At 32.9% G+C, this 26,781-nt stretch overlaps 1 protein-coding gene across 3 annotated transcripts in view; it reads right to left on the bottom strand.

Annotated features, from left to right (window-relative positions):
* The window catches only part of LOC118197142 (angio-associated migratory cell protein), a 56,444-nt gene that overhangs the window by 25,722 nt on the left and 3,941 nt on the right, over positions 1–26,781 (bottom strand). The window contains exons 2-6 of one of the 3 annotated variants that reach the window (XM_085813853.1): positions 26,418–26,530; positions 24,037–24,127; positions 13,749–13,844; positions 9,249–9,365; positions 5,425–5,564 (exon numbers count right to left, since the gene is read on the bottom strand). In XM_085813853.1, the coding sequence (XP_085669979.1) occupies positions 5,425–5,564; positions 9,249–9,365; positions 13,749–13,844; positions 24,037–24,103 (420 nt within the window). In that variant the 5' untranslated portion in view covers positions 24,104–24,127; positions 26,418–26,530. The remainder of the gene's footprint in view (positions 1–5,424; positions 5,565–9,248; positions 9,366–13,748; positions 13,845–24,036; positions 24,128–26,417; positions 26,531–26,781) is intronic. The other 2 variants (XM_085813852.1, XM_085813855.1) reach the window with 2 other exon arrangements.

Genomic DNA, 26,781 nt, shown 5'->3' with positions numbered 1-26,781 from the left:
AATTATCAACAATTTTAAAATTGTTTAAGTGCCGCTAAGGCTTTTCTTTTATGGCGGTCATTGATTGTTTACATTTGAAACAGCAGACTAGTGGAATTTGTTGCCAATCTAGAGAAACTTAGCTTCGCAACAACAAAGATAACGCCTTCATTTATTATTGCCAATTAAATCATGCTTAATCCTTTCTGGTATTTTTTCGAGGAAATAAGTGTTTAAGATATACTTCGTAATTTTTAATATAGATATTCTGAATTTTTATGTATTTTTTCCTTCACGCGAAGTGGGAACTGAATTGATTGAATGAGAAATACTCAATCGTCTGTGAAAAACTGTTTCTTTTTTGTTTTACTTGCTTAATTTCTTTTATACAGCATTCTAGCTTTATTATAGTATTTGAATAGAACAAGTGGCAACAATTAGATAATTCTATTCTTTAAATGATCTAAATTTTGTGCATTATGAGTTATAATATATGAATGAAACATAATACTGTTAATTGAATCTAACGCCAGAGTGTCGCTATGGTAAACAAATACTAGAGTGAAGTTTAAAGAATGCATTTATTCTATTATGGTTTATGCGCTGTCGGTGAAGTAGATTTAATTCTATCGAATAAGTTTAAATTAAATGCAAGAAAAAATGCGTATAATTTAATATTCCGTACAAGGAAGTCATGTAGTCATGTGGTGTACACATCAGATTTTTTTATCCAATTATAATTAAATCAAACCTTTACATAATGACACCACGTACCTATCATGAGACATAAACTTACTTTACCATTATTCATTTAATGAATTATAATTATAAAAAATTAGTACACATTGCCATAGATTGATAAAATTAGATGATGCAGAATGTTTGGTGTTATTTTCTTTTAATAAATAAGAATTGTACACTTGTAAATGATCATCTTTATTTTAGGCACTCTTCATTTGAAGTATCTTTTGCATCACAGTAAAATATTTCGTAAAATTAGAACAGTCCATAACACTGAGAAATACTTCTATGTTCACTAAACAATGGCAAGCAATAGCAGGGAGAAAAAAGAGCATAATCAAGAATAGCAAAGCTTGTTGATTTTTCTACAGTACCACCTTATTACTATCAGTCAATTAATGTTTTCTTTTACCATAGCTGAATAAAAAATCTTGCATTCACTTTTGCCATTATGTAAGTACATCATGCACAATTAGCATTACATTAGGATTCAGATTAATTCTGAAGAATAATTTCTTATAGGCATATTCCTATTCTAAGAATACAAAGGAGAAATATTTAAATTAAAAAGCAAATTTAAGAGACTATTACAAATGAAGTTAACCTTATAATGTCATAGTTGCTTCTTTTCAAATACCTTGTACATTGGCAAAACATTAATAATTTTGTAATGTAACCATATAAGAAAAAATAACTTTAAAAAAAACTTTTGAATACATAAACAGCTAAAAACGAAAAAATAACTTAAAAAAAAAAAAAAACTTTTGAATACATAAATAGCTAAAAACAAACAGAATGGAAGGAAGGAGAGAATGAGAATATTACCTACTTTAGATGTTAAAGCAGACAGGGGAAAAAAAAAAAAAAAAAAAGAGAGAGAGAGAGAGCCTAACTTGAAGTCTAAAATGAATGTAATACACTTTTAGACTGTTTAGGTGCATCTTTTACCAACACTTGACACTCTTTTTTTTTTTTTTTGAAATAAAAAGAAAAAGACAAATGAATTGAATGAGCCAGTGAAAAAATGCATAATTTTTGAAATTAACTTTGCTGGCTGATAGTTTCTAAAAAATTAATTTAAAAAAAAAAGGGGAGAGAATTTAAATTTTATGACCAAACTGAATGAAACTAAAAAAAATTAAGTAGAAATATATTTATTTCTGATGTTTAACCCAACAGAATATAAAATATTAAAAACTATCTATAAATCAGTTTTCTCTATTAATCAAGGAGGAAGCTTTGAATTATATGATTAAAATGAGGAGTACAGATTATTTTAATTGCATTGATAATCGGAGAAACACTTGTGTACCAGTATTTATTATGCAACATAATTTGCAGAGTATCAAATTTAAACATTTTGCCAATGTCCTAATAATACAGAAATGTACATTCTTATTCTTCCTTGTTACACTATTATTGTATATGAGGGACGTACCAGAAGTATAAGTTTCGTCATTTTTCCGAAGGAGAAGATGGTACACCAGGTAAAACAAATTATTGCCATAAGAAACCATACCCGTTGAATGACGGAAGAAGAGTCAGCAGAGGAAGAATGGCACATGTGCAAAGCGGTGAAAAAAGGGGAGTAGCAGCAGCCTGGCATGCTTGAGCTTATTTGAGTACAAAATTATGATGGCAGATAGACGTATGCTGATAATGTGGTCATAAATGGAAGTGTGTGCTGTTATACGGTATGAATGGGCACATGGGACAAGCGTGTCCGTTGTACACGAAAGCATACAGACTGTGCATGAAGAGTAACTTGTCAAATGGTTGGTCACTGGTGCTGTTCAGTGAAGGAAGGAAGAGTGTATAAGATAAAGGTCGAAGTGAGCATCCCTCCATATCTACAAATGAAAACAATATTGAACAAGGACATGGTGTTAGCAGACAGGTGCTTAACATCAGACGTGGCATCACACTGAGTATTGGTCATGCTCAGGCTCACCACAGTGTTGGGTTACCAATAAGTAATTGCAAAGAGTACTGAGAAAACTGAGTCTGGATGACAATACTGCAGGAATGGGAATCAGCCTTGATCACTTGATGCAGTATGCACAAGAGGGAAATCAGCTTTGATCACTTGGTGCGGTATGCTCAAGAGGGAAATCAGCCTTGATCACTTGATGCAGTATGCACAAGAGGGAAATTAGTTCTTGTTCAGAATCATCACATGAAAAGATACATCGGTGCACCACTTTACCCCAGAAAGGAAGACTATCTCAATGATGTGGAAGCATCCCAGTTCACCAGTGAGGGAAACATTCTGTAACAACAAGTATCACCCTCCACAGAAAAGGTTATGGCCACAGTGTTCTGGGATACAAAAGATGCGGCTCTCCCTGATTTCACTCATGAAACTAGCAATGCAGCATGCTACTGCAACACCTTCACCAAACTCAGGTCCACATTTGATGAAAGAGACAACGACTCTTGAGTAAAGTTCTTGAGTAAGTGTTGTGCTCTTGGATGACAATGCAAAACTGCACACAGCAAGGCACACACAAGATCAGATTCACTGCTTCGGATGGGAGAGACTGGATCACTCGACCTACAGCCCTGATCTTGCCCCCATCAGACTTTCACCTGTTCCCTGCATTGAAAGTTGCACTCTCAGGATGTCACTGCCAAAACAGTGCTCAGGTGAAGCAGGCTATGTAACAATTCCTTGCATCGCAGGGCATCGTGTTTTACCAAAGTGGTTTTTCAAACTGATGGCAGACTACAAAAAATTTCTCATTGCTGGTGGCAACTATGTCAAGAAATAGTGAAAGGTGGATAGTTCATGTCATGGTGTAATTTTAGGGGGGAGGCAAAATACTTTCCATGTGGGGGAAAAAATGATGAAACTTACTTTGGAACATCCAACATACATACAGTATTTGCACTGTAATGAATATATTAATATCAGTTCAAATAACTACACATTTCATACAGTCAAAAGTCGTTAATTCAGACACCCATAATACGGAATGATCTATAATCCGGACCTCAAAGCTAAAAACTTTCTGCGCATGCGGCGTGTTGACACATGCGCATAGGCGTTTACGCATGCGCGTAAAACCTTTATGACTCGCATATGCATGTGCGCAAGCGCAGAATACGTTTTCACGTGCGCGTTTAAGGTATAACGGACGGTATAACCTAAAATTATCTAATTATCTATTTCAGTTAATGTTGATAATTGCGTTTTTCTTTAATCTTCGAATTGGATGCGGCTTATTATTTTTTGCAGACTGTAAGAGCAATTTTATAAAAGTGAACTTGAACTTTTGATTATGTCAAATAGAATTTCCAATGCTGGAGCTCCCAAAGGATCTACAAAACGAAAGAATGTTTCGATGTCCATCAAACAAAAAGTGGAATTGCTGCAAAAAATGGATAAAGACAGGAAGAAGGTGACAGAGAGGTTAGTGAAAACGAAAAAATTTCGATTGACAAGTTAGTCGGTATTCTCGGCACAGCAATTAGAGGACTTGAACAGCGGAACTTTGTAACTGAACAAGAAATTATGTCTGTTTATAGAATTAAAGAGAAAGTATTATCACATAAAACGAAGCAACTTAAACAACTTACATTGAAAGAAATATTTAATAAAGTCAACAGATAAATATTAAGCTTTTTTTTTTTTTTTTGTAAATTTTGATACCCTTTAGATCATAATTGTTCTTTACTTCATAAATTATGGTTTCATATTTTTAATTTTAGAATTTCTGCATGCCATCTTACGAGATTTAAACTGATGATCTATAATCCGGAAAAATCGATAATCCGGAATCGCCGAAGTCCCGACGAGTCCGGATTAACGACTTTTGACTGTATCTGCTTAGCCAACATAAGCCAAATTCAACATAATATTTAATAACAAAAATTTATTTATAAATTGAATATTTATAGTTATGCATATCCACTTATTTCATAGTCTAACAATTATTTTGTTGTTTGACTTCAAAATTAAATTATTCAAGTCCTTAGAAATTGCTATCATATTTAAACAAACTACTTTTCAGTCTATTTTACTATGAATTACATACTGTAATAGATTTAAAATATTGTTGTAAATTTCTTTAAATATTTGCGTCTATTTAATTGCACTGTTATATTATAATGTCTGTATTATTTTTATTTCATTATTCCTTCACTCTTTGCATTTTAGATAATAATTTCAAGGTTTTATTTTTGCGCAAAAGAATCGTGGCCATACATAAGTGCTTATTTCTTATATAAAACTGGAAATCTTGTTTTTCTGAATCCACAACAAAATAAGTAAAAAATAGGTCACATAGAGCCTTAGATATAAGCAGAAATATTCATAACCAGAATTTTTGTCATCACGTTGACAATATTTGGCAATTTCTTGCCAACTTGGAGATTTTCTCTAAGTTTTCGGAAAACATATTTTCAAAGTTCTAGAACTGATTTTTTTCAGCAGCTTCTGAAACACTGAGCAATACTATACAAACATGGCTCTGACAACAAGCAGACAGTTATGAGTCATTTTAGAGAGACTGTAATTCAAAGAGGTTACTTTTCAACTAGGTAAAGGTATCAGCAAATAGCTCAGAAGGGTACACTTCTAATGGCAATGCTTTGAATGTTTATACCAATTATAAGTTTATATTACAAAATATTTACAACATTACGTTGCACATAGCATACTGATGTTAATTAAAAGCAGCAGTTATTTTACATAAATCTTACCATTATTTCAGATGTATCAAAATCACAAACTTTAGATCCTGAATTTACATTCCAAACTTGAACAAATCCATTCATATCAGCAGTAGCAACAAAAGAATCATCATAACTAAAATCTGCAGCAATTACAGATTCAGAATGGCCTATAAAGACATAAAATATTAAATACTGGAATAAAACAATAAAGTTCATGAATATGCACATCTTTTTTTTTTTTTTTTTTAAACTTTACAAATATTTAAAATAGCATAATTGAGTAGAAAGATTTTAACCACTGTAATAACAGCCTGTCAATACACCAAAATATCATAATTAGTAGATAAAGCATTAAAAACTACAACAAAATATTATAATTATCTCATACTAAGCATTAAAAACTGCAATTCCTTCAGAATTTTCTAGCTACTTGAATAAGCCTAAAATAGAGGATGCTTAGATAAAAGTTATTCAAAATAATAAATTTTGCTTTCTTCATTGTATTTTCCCAAATAGTCAAATATTTGTAACTTAATGCATTCACTAGGAATGACTAAACCTATTGGTCATTTGGAAATCTCATCATCAAAAGCATTGCCCAGCGTGCACAACAGACAGTGGCCGCTATTACATTTATGATAGGGAAGGAAAGGAGTACAAACAACCAAGCCTTGCAGAGGATTCAAGTTTGCATTATGGAAGCCATCTACAACAGGTAAAATTATGAATTTATATAGCAGAAAGTATTTACCACAGAAATTTGTTCTTTATATTAATATATAAATGGAAAGTGTCCAAAATTTTCTTTCTCACCATAACTGTCTCAGTGAATTTCAATGTGGATGTCAGTAGTAGTATCCAAACATCCAGCAAACAGTCAATCTCATTTCATGCAGCTTAAAACAATGTTTGGAATAAATGCAGCATCAGTCTGTAATGCAGGTCTTCAGTTGCATGCACTTTGATCCAATAGGCAGTGTATTTGAAACAATGGAAAAGCCAACAGAAATTCAGAAGAAACCCAAAATCTGGAAGCAGAGCTTTTCAGGAAATTTCTCACATAACAGACTTCTTATACAATTCAGTTGCTGCTCTGACTTTTCCTTGTTGAGTGCTGCCTTCGATACAGTATTCTAACAGCCGTAATATATATAATAATGGAAGAAAGGAGAGCAAATTAAAAAAGACCTGTGCGGTCAAGAATTTTGTGCATTGAGCTGCAAAATTTGAAAACAAGGTAAAAAGGAAATTCTTCATGCTATTGCTTAAAAGCAAATGTGATACTGTGGTTCCATATATATATATATATATATATAAGTGATTATTTGCAGTAGATCGGTATTGGAAATGATGAATCTTGGCATCAAAATCCGAACATGGCCAAGTGACTTACAGCAGAAATGATGACACCGAAAGATTTCATTGTTTAAAACTCCATATCTTTATTCACTTCATGGCAGGTCATTATTCTTTAAGATTCTTCAAGATTACATATGCAATAGTAATTTAGACTGAATATGAGTAATTTAATGAATACAAGTTTAAATTTACTGTGTCATACTATTCAAGGAAAGACAGACAAGACAGGAAGAGCGGCAGCAAAGGGTATTATACATCAGAAGGCGGAGAAATGCAATCTGACAAAAAATGGTGCGAACTCTTCATTTATAGTAGCGATTACGTAACATCTTCTCAATGTTCCACATATTTTATATCTCCTGGTGTTGAAAAACTATGTTTGGGAAAATTTTTCATATCATACGTATCAGAAAACTGGTTCATTGCAAAATGACCATTATGAAGTACAATTAGTTCTGATAAAAGCCCGATGCTTTATAAATGAATATATCAGAAAATTTTTATCCAGAACATTTACAGTAAAAGATTCACAATCAAATTTGTTATGAAAATACTGATGCACATTTCAATAATCCTCCAAGTGCCTTTTTTCGGACTTGCTGATGAACAGTTGTATTTAAACAATGATTATTAGATAATTTTTATAATTACTTACATATTACTGTTCTCATAAAGCTCCATTCATCAGGATAATGTTTAGATCACTTAAGAGTTTATCAAAAACAAATATTTTAAACAAGTTAATATCTTATTTACTCAAAAATAAGCCCTCCTTTTTAGCTATATATTTTATCTAAAATTTGACTGGATCTTGTGAACAGGTATTTTGATAAATGAAATTGCAAGATGAAGGGAAGAAGTTTATCATATTATATAGAATAATTACACAATTCAAATGCTAAATAAACCACATCAGTAATTAACTACCACTTATTATAATAACCTCATCTAATAGAATAATTTCAATTTATTCTGCACCTATAGTACTGGTTATTAGCATACCTGAAAACAAACTGACAGCAGTGCATCATTAACAAGTAATGGACTGCAATAATGGCACTATTATTTCAAAGAAATTCTGAAAGAATTGGGGGATGGGGGGTGAGAGAGATAATTTCCATCTGACAAGATAAAATATTCATTCACTTACACTTTTACTTTTATTTTACATACGTCAAAGAAAGTAGTAAAATAATGCCATGTAAGATTTTAGAGCAGAAGTTCTCAACCAGAGAGGAACTTCATAGCTTCACGGTGGAATGCAATTAGTCTTTTAATTATCTGTTAACCCCTTAATCTACAATGATGGGCATAGCCCACATATTGATGGTCGGACCAAACCTAACTTTCACGAGCATAGCCTGCATACAGTAATCGGGCCAGAAGTGAATATTATGTGGAATATTTGATATGCAATTACAGTCTGATGCAATAATTTTGGTAGACGCAAGTATTACAAAATGTTTATTTATACAAAATACAAAACTAGTAATCTGTAATGGTATGATATATTTCAAAGCATTCTGGTACATGTAACGGAACTTTACACTTTTTACACTCGTGTTCTATGTGGATTTTCTCGTACTTGATCTGCATACTGATTCGTTTCGGTTACAATATTGTTCTAAAATATGTCATCAAATGTTAGATAAAATATATCAAATTCTTCTCTACTTCTTCCTAATTGACATAAAGCTTCCTCTCTTATGTCAGGAGTCATCGTATAGTCCCAGATTTTTAGACTATTTCTTATTTCTTTCCAAAGCCAGAACTTTGGTAGTTGATCGTCATCGGATGTATCATTAATAATTATTCGCCTATACTTTCTTCAAAAATTACATAATTCGTCATGTTCACGATTGCCCGGATTAGCGTGTTACACAAGTCGTGCAAATGTCCTGAACGCTGCACGAGCTTGTATGCAATTTCGGCCCAACATCTTTGAATCTAAATCGTAGGTTAAGGGGTTAAGCTACAATTTATGAATATTAATTTTACTAAAGTTTTAGTATTTATCAGCATTTTTTATACTTTTTGTTATTTAATTTATAAAAAGTTAAAAAGGAAGAATTTATTTATATATTTTTCACGTTTTGGAAAGGAAGAAGGATGATTTAGCAATAGTGAAAGAAGCACATGAAGCTAAAAAGATTCAAAACCACTACTCAGAGGTTTCCTTTTTGAATTTGTTAGCCTGATCTGATTTGATTAAACAGCTATTTTTTTCTGTTACACAGAAAGCCGAATTCACCTGTTAGAATCATTATGCCAAATAAGAATCTGAATTGCCTTTTAATTAAAGGATGACAATTGATAAATACAGAATAAATTGATAATGTAAAATAAGTTCACAGCCAATTCCAATTACCATGACCTTTCAGAAAACCAAAATTTATTCTAAAATTACAAACCTAAAAATAAATGAATATTTTATCTGCAATTAACAATATTATTAGCTACATTTTAAAAACAAAGATTTAAGTGAAACAAACCAGTGCATTCAAATTTTGTTTCTGCGTTAGTTGTATTCCATACAAAAGCTTTATCATCTTGTCCTCCAGAAACAGCAAGATCTCCATTTTTATTAAAATTACAGCAAAAAACTGAATCTAAAAAGGTAAAAGACTAAGACTCAAATTTATATAAATAGGAAATTAAAATACTATGTTTATTGCAATACTGAATGAAGAGATTTTAGTGTTATTATATCCAGCAGATAATAAAAACATTTGCTTGAATAATTAATTACATTGTTACTATAGCTTTAATATAAAAGTTCCCAAAGCATATTGAAAGCATGAATGGAATCAAAAAAGAACCAAAGAACCTAAAATGCTACATGTCTATTTTTGTGATTTTCTTGCACTAAATGTGGTTTGCAGCTCTGTTCTATGACAATTTTTCTTCCTCTTGATGCCTACTATAATCGAATTCAGAAACAACCTGTACATATCCAGTAATAAAATTATTTAACACTTAAATACTCAAAATTGACATATATAATACATCATAAAATACTTTGGCATACTTTTACAACTTTTTCTTCCCACCATGTTGTTTTTGTTTTTGCTTTTGTTATTCTTTGTTTAGAAATAAATTTTAAAATATAATAATATCCAAATCCATAAATTTAGCGTACCTTCTGTTTTTCTGCAGCCCCACCGAAAAGTCGCAAATTCACTGTCGACTTTAGAGGGCATATGTGAACTTGTTAGCAACTAATTTTTTACCAAACTAATGCGGCAAAGGAAAAACCATTTCCAGAATGGTGGTGTGCTAAAATTTCAAGAGATCAATTATTCAACTAAATTTAAAAAGCAGGACGCATCTTCAGTAATTATTCTGTGCTTTGTTCTCCTCATGTACACAGCAATTTCTGCTGAAAAAAAAAAAAAAAAAAAAAAGAGAGAGAGAGAGTGAGACAGAACTGTATAAATTGTCATTATGCAATGGCCAACAATAAACAATGTAAATAGCTGTTGTAAATAAGATATGGCTATCTTCAAACAATTTTTTTACACACATTATAATGCTCTGAAAGCAATTTTTAATTATCTGTTGCTGCATAAAATACCATATTTCTGCAGAATGCAACACTTTCTTTTTCATCAGCAAAATCCACATAGATATTAGAATTCATTACAAGGAATATATATCGATACCATGCAAAAAGAAACAGTAGTCAGAAAAATGATGATTGAATTTCAAAAGTGCATTCCCATAAACTTAAACAGACATGTGCCAAGCACATATCTGGTTTGGCACACAAATAATTTTTGGTGACATAGTAGGTTGTTACATAACTATTTTGGCAAAAATTTTGGCTCATGAAATACTTTACGTGACTTTTTGGTGTTGGTGTAGATAATCAAAAAGCATCAAATTTTCATTACATAATTTTTATGGTAAAAGCAACTTATGATGTGTTATTATGCACATATAATTTAGAATTAATGTTCAAATTAGAAAAGGAAAAATGTAAGTAAAAGAAACTATGATATGTAATCTGCAAAATCCCAAGTATTAAAGCATATTTATTACTGAAATTCTATTGTATTTAGTTTAAATCCAACATCTACTAAATTTTGAGGATGTTCTATTGCTTTGCATGACAATTTTATTCATGAATGCAATCACACTACAAATTTAAAAAATCTGATGTGTACACCACAACTTCCTTGTACGGAATATTAAATTATACACATTTTTTCTTGCATTTCATTTAAACTTATTGGATTGAATTAAATCTACCTCGCCGACAGCGCATAAACCACAACAGAATAAATGAATTCTTTAAAATTCACTCTAGTATTTGTTTACCATAGCGACACTCTGGCACTAGATTCACTTAACAGTATTATGTTTCGTTCATATTGTAACTCAGAAAGCACAAAATTTATATCATTTAAAGAATAGAATTATCTAATCGTTGCCACATGTTCTATTCAAATACTATAATAAAGCTAGAATGATGTATGAAAGAAATTAAGCAAACAAAACAAAAAAGAAACAGTTTTTCACAGACGATTGAGTATTTCTCATTCATTTAATTCAGTTCTCACTTCGCGAGAAGGCAAAAATACTCAAAATATCTATATTAAAAATTACGAAGTAAATCTTAAACACTTATTTCCTCGAAAAAATACCAGAAAGGATTAAGCATGATTTAATTGGCAATAATGAATGAAGGCGTTATCTTTGTTGTTGCGAAGCTAAGTTTCTCTAGATTGGCAACAAATCCACTAGTCTGCTGTTTCAAATGTAAACAATCAATGGCCACCATAAAAAAAGGCTTAGCGGCACTTAAACAACTTTAAAATTGTTGATAATTCTAAAAATATTGCATACAGATTTACAAAAGGCATAAAAACCTTGCCCGGAAGATAAAAACAACATAATTCAATTATTTTTAAAGCAAAAAATGTACAATTTACAAACATATAAGAGTAAAGAAACTGAGATCATTGAGCCGGGTAACAGAGTGGATATATATATAGATATATTTATATATGTTTGGTGCGGCCGATTGCAACCAAAATACGAGATGCACATCTACATGTTATAGCAGTCCTACAAAATTTCAACGTTTTGAGGCTACTCGTTTTTGAGTTATGCGAGATACGTACATACGTTCGTACAGATGCCACGAAAAATTCTCCTCAGAATTAATTTTAAAGCAGTTTTATAATTTTTTTGGAGGAAACGAGTCTTTTATTCTGTCCTTACGTACAGATATCATGCAAAAACATCATTAAATTGCATTCGATAGCGGTCAAAATGGATATTTTCGTTGAAATATGTTGCCTGAAACTTTTCGCGATTACAATACTTCCTTTTTACACAAGGAAGTAAAGTATTAGACAAGGAAGTACAAGGAAGTAAAAAGGAAGAGCAAAATTCTAAAGTCTGATATTTCTAAAACTGGTATTAACCGTTATCAATAAAATATGAGAAAGCAATCACTTTTGCTATGGATTATTAAGCTGCATGTATTACTAAGGAAAGATCTGAAAATGATGCATATATTGAGTCATACAAAAAGTCTGCATTTTTTGGTAAATTTTTGAGCAAAAACTTTCTTTGTTGAAAATAAATTTTAATCAAGTGCATACTGACCAAACTTTTGCCAATTTTCGGGTAGCTTCATAATTCTATCGGTGTAGAACTTCTGTGGTTTATTATCGAAAAACTTGGGTGAATGATTTTCAGCGGCTCTTCGGTCGACCACCTTTTTACCATCAAGAGAGTTTTGCAGAGACCAACAAAAGTGGTAGTCAGACAGTGCTAGGTTCGGGCTATATGGTGGATGCATCAAAACTTCCAAACCAAGTTCCGTCAATTTGTTCCAAGTTATCAAAGATGTGTGTAGCTGTGCATTTTCATGATGGAACACAACTCCCTTTATTTGGCTGATTCTGGTCGCTCTTTCTGTATTGCTTCATTCAAACGGTCGATTTGTGTACAGTACAGGGCCAAATTGATGGTTTCGCCAGGTCGCAATTTATGTGGCACCCAAACATTGAGCTTCTTTTTGTAATCTGCTTTTTTTTTCAAATGATTCCAAACTGTCATGTGGTTGATGTTTAGTGCCTCTGTTATTTCCTGACAGCTTACGTGCTGGTTTTGCTCCACCAGTTGCAAAATTTCATCGACTTTTTCAGTGACTGGTTGACCAGAGTGAGGTGCATCTTTGATATTGAAATTTCCTGAATGGAATCGAGCAAACCACTCTTGGGTCCTTTGTTCACTCCCAGCATACACTTCACAAATTTTTTGGCATGTTTTTGCAGCCTTTTTACCTTTTTCACAGTAAAAAAACATCCCATAATGTATTTCTTCAGATATTTCACTCATTTTCAAAACAGTATAATTTTTTACACAAGCAACAAATTAGAAAACTACTTTCACAAACAACGGAAGCTGAATGTCACCTTTTAAGCGCATGTTCGTTTGAAACAATCGGGTGAGTATTGCTGGATACATAGGCATCAACACCATCTAGTGGCAAAAAAGTGTGGAAACTTTTTATATGACCCAATATGATATACTAACTAAACTCTAAACTATTTAAACTGTTAACTAAACTCTAAAATTTACAAAGTAATGAACACAGTAAATAATTCAGATGACTCTGATTTTAATATATAACACTTACTTTGTAAAAACACTAGTCACAATACTATATGAAGGATAAAGTTACTAAAAGTATATTGATATATAAATTACACAGATAAAAAAAATTCCAAATAATTTGAATGAAAAACTGTCATATCTACAGGAAAATATATCATAATTTTCCATCATATTAAAAAAGTGCTTCCACCATAAATGTTTCAATAAATGTTTTTCAATATATAAACAGTTAAGAATATCAAAATCAAGACAATTTATATTTTGGACGAATAAATAACCACTTTTTGCTCGTATGAGTGAAAAAAATATATAAGCAAAATAGCAAAGTATTGTAAATTTCAAAACATGGAAAAGCATACCTCTGTGGCATTCAAAAGTAAGAATTGAATCATCATTCAAAGGTATTTCTTCAATATCATCTTCATTAACAATCCAATATGCTTGTTCATCAACATCTGGAAAAAAATGTTTTATAAATGATTATATAAAAAAAACCTACAAAATATCAGCACCTTATACAGTGTCATCCAAGCACACAGCAAATATGCAGCCCCAGATCCATATGCGTATAGATACTGTAAATACCTGGGTAGGTTCTAAGCCAGCAAAAAATAAATTTTGCTCGCTCTGCAGATGGCAAAAATTAGTTAGAATCAATTAAAATCAGAAGAAAATGAAAACTACCAGAAAGTGATAAAAGGATTTAAAATATTTTATTAAATAGTCATAATTACTAATTCATTAAATTGATTTTAGTACATCAAACATATAACTGAATTAATACACATCTATAAGAAGAATTATTGTTTTTATCAGCATGTAATTCCAATAACTGAAATATATAAAATACACTCAATTTTGCTAAATTATTGTATTAATGAAGGGGGAAAAAACTATGTTCTTTTTAAATTAATCTTCAATAAAATATAAAATGCATCTCCCCCTTTAAGCAGACAACATGCTTAGCTAAGGTCCTAATCACATTACGTTTCGGCTACGTGGGATTTGACGTCGAAAGGGACAATTCTCAGAAGCCGCAGAATTCTGGGGAAAAAAAAGTAGCTAGGTTACCATTCCCACTTACTACAAAGACTTGAACACCAAACAGTAATCGATTATCGCTCAAATTGGGATCACGTGATCCTTCAGAAACAGAACTTTTGTCTGACTGGTTGTCTCTACCCGGGACCCGAGAAATTTTCCACAAGGTTTGAAAAAATCCCGCGTAGCCGCAATATTATTTCCGTAGCTAGACGGGATTTCGCTTTCCAGCGAGGATCTTCTTTCTAGAAATCCTCCCATTTAAACCAGTGCTACCAGAATTTCGTTTCTCAGGAAAGTCCAGTCTAGCAGGGACTGCAGCCATATGTGATAACCTCTTAACAAAGAAACAAAAGCAATAAAATAAATAAATCTACGAACAAATAAAAATCATTTATACTAATCTTCAGTTCAATTTACACTAATCATCAGCTCAATTTATACTAAACATCAGTTCAATTTATACTAATCATCAGTAGTAATTTTATGTTTAATGATTAAGTTTATCAAACAAGAAGTTTGAATGAATTTTGTTGCTAATGTAATTGCACTTATTTTCAGCAACTAACAGGCTGAGTTGGGAGGTTTTAGGTTAATAAGAAGGTTGTAGAATATATAACTGCAAAAATATTCTTAATGCTGAATCTTTCAGAATGAAAAAGCATCACACAAAAACTGCACCAGTAAAAATAAACAAGAAACAGGCTTACTCTGTGACATAGAAATTATAGGAATTATCTAATAATTTACAACAATACAGCTTTACAAGTAGAGAAAATGAAATAGGATGGAAGAAAAGAAACTGAAAACAAATCTTCAAACATTAAGTCTGTATGAGAGAATTTTTGTTATTAAAACATGGAAACTCCAAAACACGAAAATATTAGGTACTATTTCATAAATAGGTACTATTTCATACGGTAAACAGCAAAATTTTTTTACAGTTGAAATTGTCCATTTTCTAGCAGATATGCATCTATTTTTATCATATCATCTATTTTCTATACATATAATCAGTACAGATGAAGTTGCATATTCCTTAAAAGGAAACAACTGGCTGGATATAACATATAAAATCTATAGACACTTGATAGTTACAGCTTTACAAGTAGAGAAAATGAAATAGGATGGAATCACTGCACACAAGACTGAGTAAACATATATGCTGAAATGAAGTTAGAGATTGAAGACCATCAATGGTAAAATGGTTACATAGTGATTCAATATGACTGAATATTTACATTAACCCCATTGTTCATAATATCATTCATCCTAGTATCGAATGTACATATGTCCTTTAATTCCATAAATACCAGGTCTGAAAAACAGATTAATGGCAGTAATAACAGAAGTTGTAAAAACCTATAGCTATAAAGCGAAAGCTCTTATAACACAGGAAAAATGACACAGATGGCTCATGAAAAGAGTTGTTTGGTTCTTATAAATATAAGCAATCAGCTTATTACCTTAATTTGTTAAGAAACAAGTGTTATCCATTTAATAATCATCACAAATTTGAAAATCTGCTTTAAAAGATATATGTATACTGTGAAACCACACCTACTGCTTGAGTCATTCATAATAAGTTACCCATATAACATACACGACAATCAGAATGTGATAAAAATGCCATGACTATTAAAGAAGTAAAACATTCATTGCAGCTATTAAAACCTATTATTGTTGTACTGGATGTGATGCAAAAACTTCATGTTCTATTAAATTTACTAGGTACTAATGGCTGGCAGAACTTGAGAACAATACAGAAATCTCAGAAGAGCAAATTAAAAGTATTAAGTAAGATAGTATTTCATTATTATTAGTGCCTATACTATTTAAGCGGTACCAACATATATCATTAACCATCCTTAAATGACCAGCAGTCTTAGCAGTGGTATTTCTTTACCATTATGCCCAAATAGCAACAGAGCCATTTTCACATATTCAGAGGTAAAATGCTTCTTTTTTAAAAGAGTGATGTAGCATCATTCTCACTTCTTGATAAGTAAAGAACTGTTACAACTTTTGGAGAAAAGAAAAATACAATAGAAATATAATACAGCGTGTTTCAAAAAAATATACGTATTTCAAATGCATATATTTAATAAACTGTATGACATACGAATATGAAACTTTAGACACATACAGATGGAGAACAAAATAATGTGAACACCTGTGAAAAAGTATGATGTATTTCACACCTGCAGTACAGCCACACCACCTGCAACAGAAGTCTGCCACCTAGTGAGCAGGAAGAGGAAGGTATCAGTCTCTCAACAGCAGTAACCTGTGTTGCTTGCTTCTATTCAACTGTCTGTGAGGAAATGTCAGACCTATCAGAGTTCCAAAAAGGAATGATACTTGGAGCGTGTTTAAGTGAAGCATCGGTTACAGAAACAGCAAACCTTGTGGCGTGTGCAAGGAGTATGGTATCAGCCGTTATGACAGCGTACACGAAAGAGGGCAAGACGATGTCTTCAAAGCACAACAGTGGCCGCAAGTCAAAGCTGGCTGATAGGGATAGACGAGTCTAGAAATGCATAGTAGCCCGAAAGCACAAGCAATTGTTATCTGAGATAACATCCGAAATGAACAGTCATCTCCAGGACCCCATTTCAACAAAAACTGTCAAAAGGGAACTTCATGCTGCGAACATTTATGAGAGTGGCAATGCGTAAACCCTTGGTGACAGCAACTAATGCTTTTAAGCGACACCAGTGGTGCAGAGATCACAAAGGCTGGCCCCCACAGCAGTGGCAACAGGCAATATGGTTAGATGAATCGTCATTCCCCCATTTCAGATGACCAGACGCGTTAACGTCTGGAGAATGTCCAAAGAAGCGTTTCATCTTGACTGCCTCTTATCGACTGTGAAGCATGGGGGTGGCACTATTATGGTATGGGATGCGATACCTTGGCGCGGTCTTGGGCCACTTGTTATTCTGCATGGGAGGATCACATCCAATCACTATGTGATCCTCCCATGCAGAATTCCAGGAGATCATGTCTATCCTTTTGTCCAGACTGTATTCTCTGGAGAGCGACCACTTTTTCAAGACGACAATGCCCCTATCCACACTGCTATGTGTATTCAGGAATGGTTCGAAGAGCATGACGATGCAACTGAACATCTCGCTTGGCCCCCTCAATCTCCGGACTTGAATATTATTGAAGATTTATGGACATATTTGGAATCCAAACTTCGTTCACGATTTCCACCTCCATCTGGACTTTCGGAATTAGAGACCGCTCTGCAGGAGGAATGGCTTAATATTCCTTTAAATATTGTCTATGACCTTTATGCATCTATCCCACGTCGCATTCAATCTGTACTTCAGTCAAAGTTTGGTCCAACCCCCTATTAATAAAGATTTTCCATTATTTCACAGGTGTTCCTATTATTTTGTCCTTTATCTGTATGTACGAAGCTCTCAGGTTCAGATTACAGATGCTCAAAATGTCGTCCATCAGTGACACGAATAATATCACATTGATACTCAAATTCTTCCCATACATGGCCAAGCATGTCCGTCGTCACTGATGTTATGGCAGTACAAATCCGGTTCTTCACCTCTTCCAGTTCTGCGGGAGTGGTGGTACATGAACATTGTCTTTAAGATCCCAATCACATTATGTTTTGGCTACGTGGGACTTGACATCGAAAGGGACAATTCTAAGAACCACATAATTCCAGGAACCCACGTAGCTAGGTTACCATTCTCACTAACTACAAAGACTTGAACGCCAAACAGTAATAGATTATCACTCAAATCTGGATCACTTGATCCTTCAGAAGCAGAACTTTCGTCTGATTGGTTGTCTCTACCCGGGACCTGAGACATTTTCGAAGAGGTTTGAAAAAATCCCGCGTAGCCACAACATTGCTTCCGTAGGTAGGCAGGACTTTGCTTCAAGCGGGAGCTCCTTTTTCTAGGAATCCTCCCGTTTAAACCAGTGCTACCAGAATCTTGTTTCTCAGAAAAGTCCCGTCTAGCAGGGACTGTAGCCATGTGTGTTAACCTCTTAATGAAACCCCACAGGAAGAAGTCACAGGGTGTCAAATTCAGTGATCATGGAGGCCAGCTGAAACATGCGAAGTCGGCAGCTCCTTGACGACCAATCCAACAGTTCGGTAGAGTTTCATTCAGATAATCATGCACTTGGCGACACCAGTGGGGGGGGGCCATCTTGTTGAAAAATGAAGTTGTCTTCGTGCAGCCTTGGAAACAACCGGTTTTATTACATATTGAGATACTGCTGACCGTTAACCGAGTTTCCATCAAAGAAGAATGGGCTGGAAACAGATACTCGGGATATTGCATAAAACACATTCATTTTTGGCGAATCTTGTACATGTTCAATGGCTGCATGTTGGTTCTGTAGGCCCCAAATTCGAACATTGTGTTAGTTTACATGACCACTAACATGAAAAGTCGCTTCATCACTGGACATGATGCGTTGTAAGAAAGTTATCGTTGTCAATAGCATCAATTATCTCGTTACAAAATGCCACACGTTTGTGTTTATCATCTGAACGCAGAGCCTGTAACAAACGTAACTTGTATGGCTTGATAACCAAGCAACGCCTCATAACAAGCCAAATTGTTGTTGTAAGCAGTTGTAACTCCTGACTGGCACGACGAGTTGATTTTGAAGGACTATGTTGGTAAGCAGTTTAAATTCGTGCAACATTTTCGTCGGGAATACGAGGGTGGCCAGGACTTCTTCCTTTACATACACATCCTGCATTTATAAACTGTCGATACCATCTGCGAATGTTCCACACGTTCGGATGATCACTTTGGTACCTCAACTTGAAACGTCTTTGCACTGTAATCACGGAATTGCACTTTGCAAACTCGAGAACACAAAATGATTTCCGCTGCGGAGTAGCCAGTTTAAACATGTGACGGTTACCATGCAAAACAGATAACAGCTGACAGCTGACATCTAGCAGCTATTAATATAAACTACACTATGTATTCGTTTTGCCAATAGCCAAGCCGAGGCACAGTGATAGATAGTTTGGACAAAATAACACTTTGTAATACGCATATTCTTTTTGAAACACTCTGTATATGGCCTACTCAGAACTATTCTTGAAAACAAACAGGATATTAAGTGACTGTAGTTAGGACTGCTAGCTATCTGGCAATGGTTTGCATATATGCTGGCAATTTATCAATAATATTTCAACAATTTGGGGCTGTAATAACATAAAAAACACTAGTCTGATTCTGAGAGTGGTGTAGGCACCTGGGGCAAAGGCCCTACCCCATGTAGAACAGTTTACCTTACATTAATTATTACAAGATGGTACTAAAAAGAGATTGTAGCTGACTGAATTAAAAGAAATGTAATCATAATTAAGTAATCAAACATGAGCCTGCACCCTACATTCACAGATCAGAAGCCAGTTCAAGGAGCAGGTGATTTGGCAAGAAACATAGAATGGCATAGGCAGTAACGAGTCAATTGGAACATTAGGTATTTGCATAAACAAGAGTGAGGTGAGGAGGAAGACTGCATAAGTAGGATATATAAACAAATAATACATAGATATGTAGGTATAATAAATAACAAAAGAATACAATTTCACATTATATAGTTGTTGAGGACAGCCATTGACCTATTACTATTTCCTAAATCATTGTAATCATAAGAACAGATTTTAACAATAGAGTTGTTTACAGACCTCTGCCTCTCATGAAATCTTTTCGCAAGAAAATAGTAACGAACCCTAAGCTTAACAATATTTAGTTCCTCATGGATCTGGTTATTATGAAGGTACTACGAGGCACCTAGGATCTGCCGCAGAACACAGTTCCGCACTGTCTGCAACCTTTTTCTATTACTTTTAGAAGCACATGCTTAGTCTGGACATGCATAGCAAAGCATGGGATGAAATATGGAAATGAGTAACTTGTTATCTACTGATAGAACACTGTTTCCAGCAATCAAGGGGTAAAGTCGAGCTTTACGAGCATAAAACTTTTAGATAATAAATGCAATGCATGGGGTCCATGTGAGTGAATTATTGAGGATCACCCCAAGATAAAGGACTTACTTGGCCCACGGGATTGAGGTTCCATAGAAATTGAGATTTTCTTTTTCCTTGTGAACAGGATAGCCTGTGTTTTATCCACACTCACTAAAATTTTCCATTTAGTGAGCCAAGTGTCAAGTGTATGGATGTGTGCTTGGAATCGTTGTATAACTGGGCTAACAAATGCACTTTTGGCTAGGATTGCTGTATCGTCTGCCTACATGGCTAGAGTAGAGTTGGGCATGGTCGGAATGTAGACAATAGATGAGACAGCGGATGGAAAATTTAGGCTGCATTCAACAGGATGCTAACATCATATTCGAGGACAATACATCCTGCATAACTCTTTCCAGAAAAAAAAGGGGGACAAGTTTACAAACACATCAATGTAAAATATCACTACGTCTGTCATCTATAAAACCAAGGCATTATGAAATTACAACACTGAAACAGCAAAATGATGTACGCAGACATGTTCATAAAACCCTTGCCCAGACAACAGCTAGAATTTTTGTTAAAAGGAATTGGTCTTGCTCTGGATGAACAGCTCATTGAGTGGGAGATTGTGGAGCAATCGCCACTGAAAACGAAAGTGATTAACCAGTACCTTTACTCACCCCCACTAACTGGAACTGGACTCGATCCAAAAAAGGAGAGACTTCTCTCCTTGTACGACTCATTTTTAAAAAATTTTCCATGGATAGCAAATGACGCTTGTAACATCATCAGACAATTTACTTTTTCTCATAGCTAATAAATATGTTTTTGTGCTAATAATAATGATTGTGCTTCTTAGATATAGCAAGATGGATTAGCCATTAATAAGGTAACAACTTTGATTCTGTTTTATTTATCTGCTTGTCTCGAATAAGCTGCATTCTGAAGTAAGCAAATGAACTGCATGAACCTTCATTTTCAGATTTTTTCCTTTTGTGTAACATAGACAGAGCCAGTTCCCTTACAAGATCCTCAATGAAAGCATTTCTCCCCTCATGCAGATAGCCCTCGAATGCCTTGCCATAATTAAACCAAATCAAGTACAACATTTATAACAATTGCTTAAAATTTCATGTAACTCTCACATGAAACAGCTAATATGTGACAAATACATATTCATTTATCATATCTTATTACATTTGGGCTGCGACTAGCAGTTTTCGCCTTAAATTTGCAACATATTCATCCAAACACTCTTACCATTTTTAATATTTTCAATGCTCCACACAAAGTTTTAAACTAAAGATGTTTTAATATGTTTATGTAGTCACCAAAAAAAAAAGTTAAAATACCTATTTACACATAAATCAAGCACAGCATGTCTTCCTCCCTCCCCCCCCAAAAAAATGCTTTAAATGGGGAAGATCTGCTTGTGTAAAGAATAAGAACCTCTTTTTTATGGGTATAAAACTGATATTAAATGCCCATAAAAAAAGAGGTTCTTATTCTTTACCTAAATCAGCAAAGAAAACATTTTTCTGCATTTGCAAGTTTTTTTTTTTTTTTTTTTTTTTGGCAAGATAACGAAAACAGAATATAAATAATGGTGATACAGCCACATACATAACAGCTTTTTTTTTTAACTGGAAATAAATATTCATGACCGATTACATTTGGTACTGCTCTCCAAATACCAAGTAGCATACTTTCACCAAACAAACTACAGTCAAGTCTTTAATCCGGACTCGTCGGGACTTCGGCGATTCCGGATTATAGATCATCAATTTAAATCTGTTAAGATGGCATGCAGAAATTATAAAATAAAAAATATGAAACCGTAATTTATGAAATAAAGAGCAATTATGATCTAAAGGGTATCAAAATTTACAAAAAAAAAAAGCTTAATATTTATTTGTTTACTTTATTAAACATTTCTTTCAATGAGTGCATGCGTAAAGCATACATTACGCATAGTCGAAATTAGAAAATTGCAACCAGAAAACTATTTGATGTGTATTCATGATATTTATAATGACGAGGAATATCATTTAAATCATATCAAAGACGGAGTACATCGAGATGAAATACTACATTTAGTAAGGAATTATAAGCCGAATAAAATAAAAACTTCTGCCCTGAAGATAAGGATAGTGCCGACAGATCAATTTCCATGGTTAGAAAAACAAAGGATATGCCTTTAACCATTTTTTGCAGCAATTCCACTTTTTGTTTGATGGACATCGAAACATGCTTTCACTTTGTAGATCCTTTGGCAGCTCCAGAATCGGAAATTCAAGCTTACTTTTGTAAAATTGCTATAACAGTCTGCAAAAAATAATAAGCCGGATCCAATTAGAAAATTAAGGAACAACGCAATCTGCAACATTAACTGCAATAGATAATTAGATAATTTTAGCTTATACCATCCGTTATACATTAAACGCGCATGTGTAAACTTATTATGTGCATGAGTAAATGCATTATGCATTTACACATGTGCAGAAAGTTTGTAGCTTTGAGGTCCAGATTATAGATCATTCCGGATTATGGACATCCAGATTAAAGACTTTTGACTGTATTACTCTCCATGTATTCTACAGCTTTTTTGATTACATATAAAAGGTTTAAATGATAAAATCAGTTCTAAAAGAAATTTGCAAAGTAAAAATAATAAATACTGACATGTAAATAAATAATCCATATTATGAAATAACAATAAAATATAAACATTGTAAATACACACACACAAAAAAAAAAAAAAAAAAAAAAAAATCCTTAAATTGTCAAATTTACAATGGTATTCATTTTTATACTTTCATAATAACCTATAAAAAAAAATGAATACCATTGTAAATTTGACAATTTAAGGATTTTTTTTTTATACTTTCATAATAACCTGGAGCCCACCAGCGGCCGAGCGGTAAAGACGCTGAACACTGGTAGTTCGGTCCGAGGTTCGAATCCCGCGAACGGGCTGGCTGCATGGGCGTTTTCGTGGTTTTCCCCATGTGTAACGTGTATACGAGCCAGTTTCCCTTAGAAAGTCCTCCACGAAAGGCATCCCTTCCCTTAGGCAGATAGCGCTAGTGTGCTTTGCCATAATTAAATACACCAACACCATAATAACCTCACTACAGACATTTAATCTTATTTTTTTATTTCTTTAAATGTCAATAAATTAAAATTTGCAGGTAAAAAGAAATATTTTGTGCAAAATTTTCATTAAAAAGGAAATACTTCAAAGTGACGGAGTAAAAGGTCACCATGATGAAATCACTAAATTCCCCTTGCTTTTCAAAATACAAAACTGTGTTTGGGCATAATATCTCAAAATAAATAAACATAGAATAGCTATTTTATCTATAAATAGAGCAAAGAGAATAGCTAATTTATCTATAAATGTTTCATGAAAAATTACACTAAAACAATAAATTGTAAGTATGATTTCAGGTTACTACTGATAATTGCATATTGAAAGCATTCCCAACTCCCAAGTAGCAATAATTATTGCCAAATCATTATTAATCACACTTGCTAAGAGTCAGTATCAGAAATCCCAGGAATGGAAACTTTAGAATGCTCATATTCAAAATGCATTTAAAATACAAGTAAGAACAAGAAACCTTCATCCATATCATCTCCATCAGCTGTTCCTAATCCTGGAGGTGGGGGTGGTGTGTCACAAGGCATGATGATTCTATGATGAACCAATCACTACAAAAAATTAAAGAAAACCATCACTACACAATTTTTTTATTAATAAAATGACATAAATAACAAAAGCAAATTAGGATTAAAATGTTAAGTTACAAGAAACAAATGAAAAGCTATTACATGCTATGGAGTTTTCAAATTTTTGTTAATTATATAAAATAAACATTAAATATTATAGCATTAAATATTTTACACCTATAATAGTCGAACATATTCAAAAGAAGATTAGCAACATTTTATGTATGTTTTACTAACAATTAGCTTTATTTATTTATTTATTTTTAGTTTCATTTTGTCACATACTCAGTTAGAGGTTTAGTAAATAGCAGGTAGATTTTATATCAAGCGGCATAGATTAAAATGAGAAGTAAGATCATAATCAGCATGATTCATAAGAAAAGACAGGATGTTGTCACTGCTGCTGCTTGCTTAGAGAGAGACCTGCTGATTACAACACACCTGAAAAGCCTAATGTAAAAATGGCTAGCAGGTTTTGAAAGTTAGTTGGGCTCTGTCTGACGCATTGGTGTTGTAGCTTCGTGTAGAGTTCCAAGGATTGTAACCCAGTTAATATATTTTAAGGTTCCAATAAGCCACTAAAGCATCACAGATGATAAGTTGTTTCCTATTATTTGAATTCACATTAGATGAAAAGAATAAGTTTTACATGAATTTTTACATTTTTGTATTTTAACTTGTGACCACGGTAATGATTAATGAAAGGCAATAATATGCAGAGATAATTTTTAAGGGTAAGCAGTTAGTTATAAATAATTAAATTATGAAGTTAGATAACCTTAGTCATTATGGATTTACATGGCCACTATTAAATTTTATTTAATTTTTAACAGTATTTGTTAAAAATGCCCTATTAAAATCCCAATCTAATAAAATTTCACAGTTTAAAATAAATGTAATTTATGACACTGACTCTTAAATGCTATTAGGATAATTGCATATCAAAAACTACAAAAAATTTATGTTTTGTAACAATAACAGTCAACAAAATATTTACGCATCTTTTTAATTTGAGGCCTTCCCAGACATTTTGGCTAATTTACATAGATTTCCTTCTCTTTAAGCATCTTTTCTAACAATCAGAAATTTGTCTCAATATGCAAACCAGTGTTCTCACTAGTTTCTGCATGCTTTATCTCCTAAACTGTCAACCTCTTCATAATGTAGCTATGAGGTTTATTCAATGGAGTAAAAGTTAAATAGTCCAAAACCTCCCGACAGACATGAAGCAAATTATTCCTATGTCTGAAAGTAACTACATCAGACAAAGGTTTAAATAAGACTCTTATTTAAAAAGAACTTGGAACATAAAGTCATGTTCTGATGCTAACAAAATCAATTGCAGCTTGTGGTGATGTTAAGAACAATCAAATTTAAAGTAAAAATGTGGACTAGTGGTCAAAGACTATACAATTTATTTTAATTTAAGCTGGCTCAGTAGCTATCATATGAGGAAACAGAAATTGGAAATTATAGTAAGGCTGAAATCATAAATAATTGGATAATTTACATAGTAATAACTGTACATATCACTGAAGAATAATTTTCTTAATGCATTCAGTTTCTTTCTTTTCATTTTAGAAATTTCATTTTCATACCTTTCCTTTTGATTTTAGAATTTTTGGATTTAATTAAAAATTTATATTATTCTAAAGAAACTGTATGCATTTAGAATGTATAGAAAAAGCTGCTAATTTTATTTCTTTGGTAACATGAACATTCAGAAGAAATATGAAATATATATGGTAAGGACTGGTTATAGAGCTGGCGTGGCAGAATTTTTAGAATTTAATGACACACCTAGCAACAAAATCTAAAAATATCATAACTTTTAGAATTTAGAGCAGACATTGGAGGCAGAATTTAAAAAAGCACTAAGGAGCAGAATTTAGGATCCACAGAGATTGCATCAGGTGGGAAAATGCTTAGCATCAGCTCTGTGTCCTCCACGAAAGCATTATGCATTAGCATTATTAAGGCATATCAGACGAATCTTTAAATTATCAGTTTTCAATTCCTTTATTAATAAAAAAATTCCTTTCTATAACACCTGTCTATGTGATAAGATTAGAAGCATTTTTGATATTTTCCATGCTTGTGTCTAGTGAAAAGTAGAGAAAATAAAGGGAAGATAAACATGTTAAGAAAAAGATTCTAGTATCAGAAGTAAAACATTCAAATATTATGTTTTCATTTTTCTTAAAGGCGTTCTCCAAAAAGTAAGAAATTCACTGCAAACATTCTGTAAAATACATCCATTACGTGTTAATACCATGGAGACATTTTTGATTTTGTCACATATTTCTGGAATCTTCTATAATCATGGGTCTATAAAACTCTGCCTTCAAATCCTTCTAAACTTTCCAAGCTGCAGTGTCTAAAATCCTAAAGAAAAATTATCGCTATCAATTCTGTAACAGCAAAAAGCCAGAAATATTTTGAAAAAAATATATATATAATTAATTTTATATAGAAAACTGATGCATATTCTGAGAATTCTGAATATTCTGAGACAATTACATGGGAAAAACTCTATGATTAAAAAGAAGACATTTTTAATTAATTACTTAGCCAATTTAGCTTTTGCTAAGAACTGTTTCATAAATTGTGCTTTATAGCATTCAAAATGTGTCAGG

The sequence above is a fragment of the Stegodyphus dumicola genome, chromosome 3, assembly GCF_044657685.1.
Source record: "Stegodyphus dumicola isolate Sdum_Otavi_A_Nest chromosome 3, ASM4465768v1".
NCBI classification, from domain to species: Eukaryota; Metazoa; Arthropoda; class Arachnida; order Araneae; family Eresidae; genus Stegodyphus; species Stegodyphus dumicola.
Note: the sequence above shows the minus strand (reverse complement) of the source record. Positions and strands in the feature narration are given on the sequence as shown.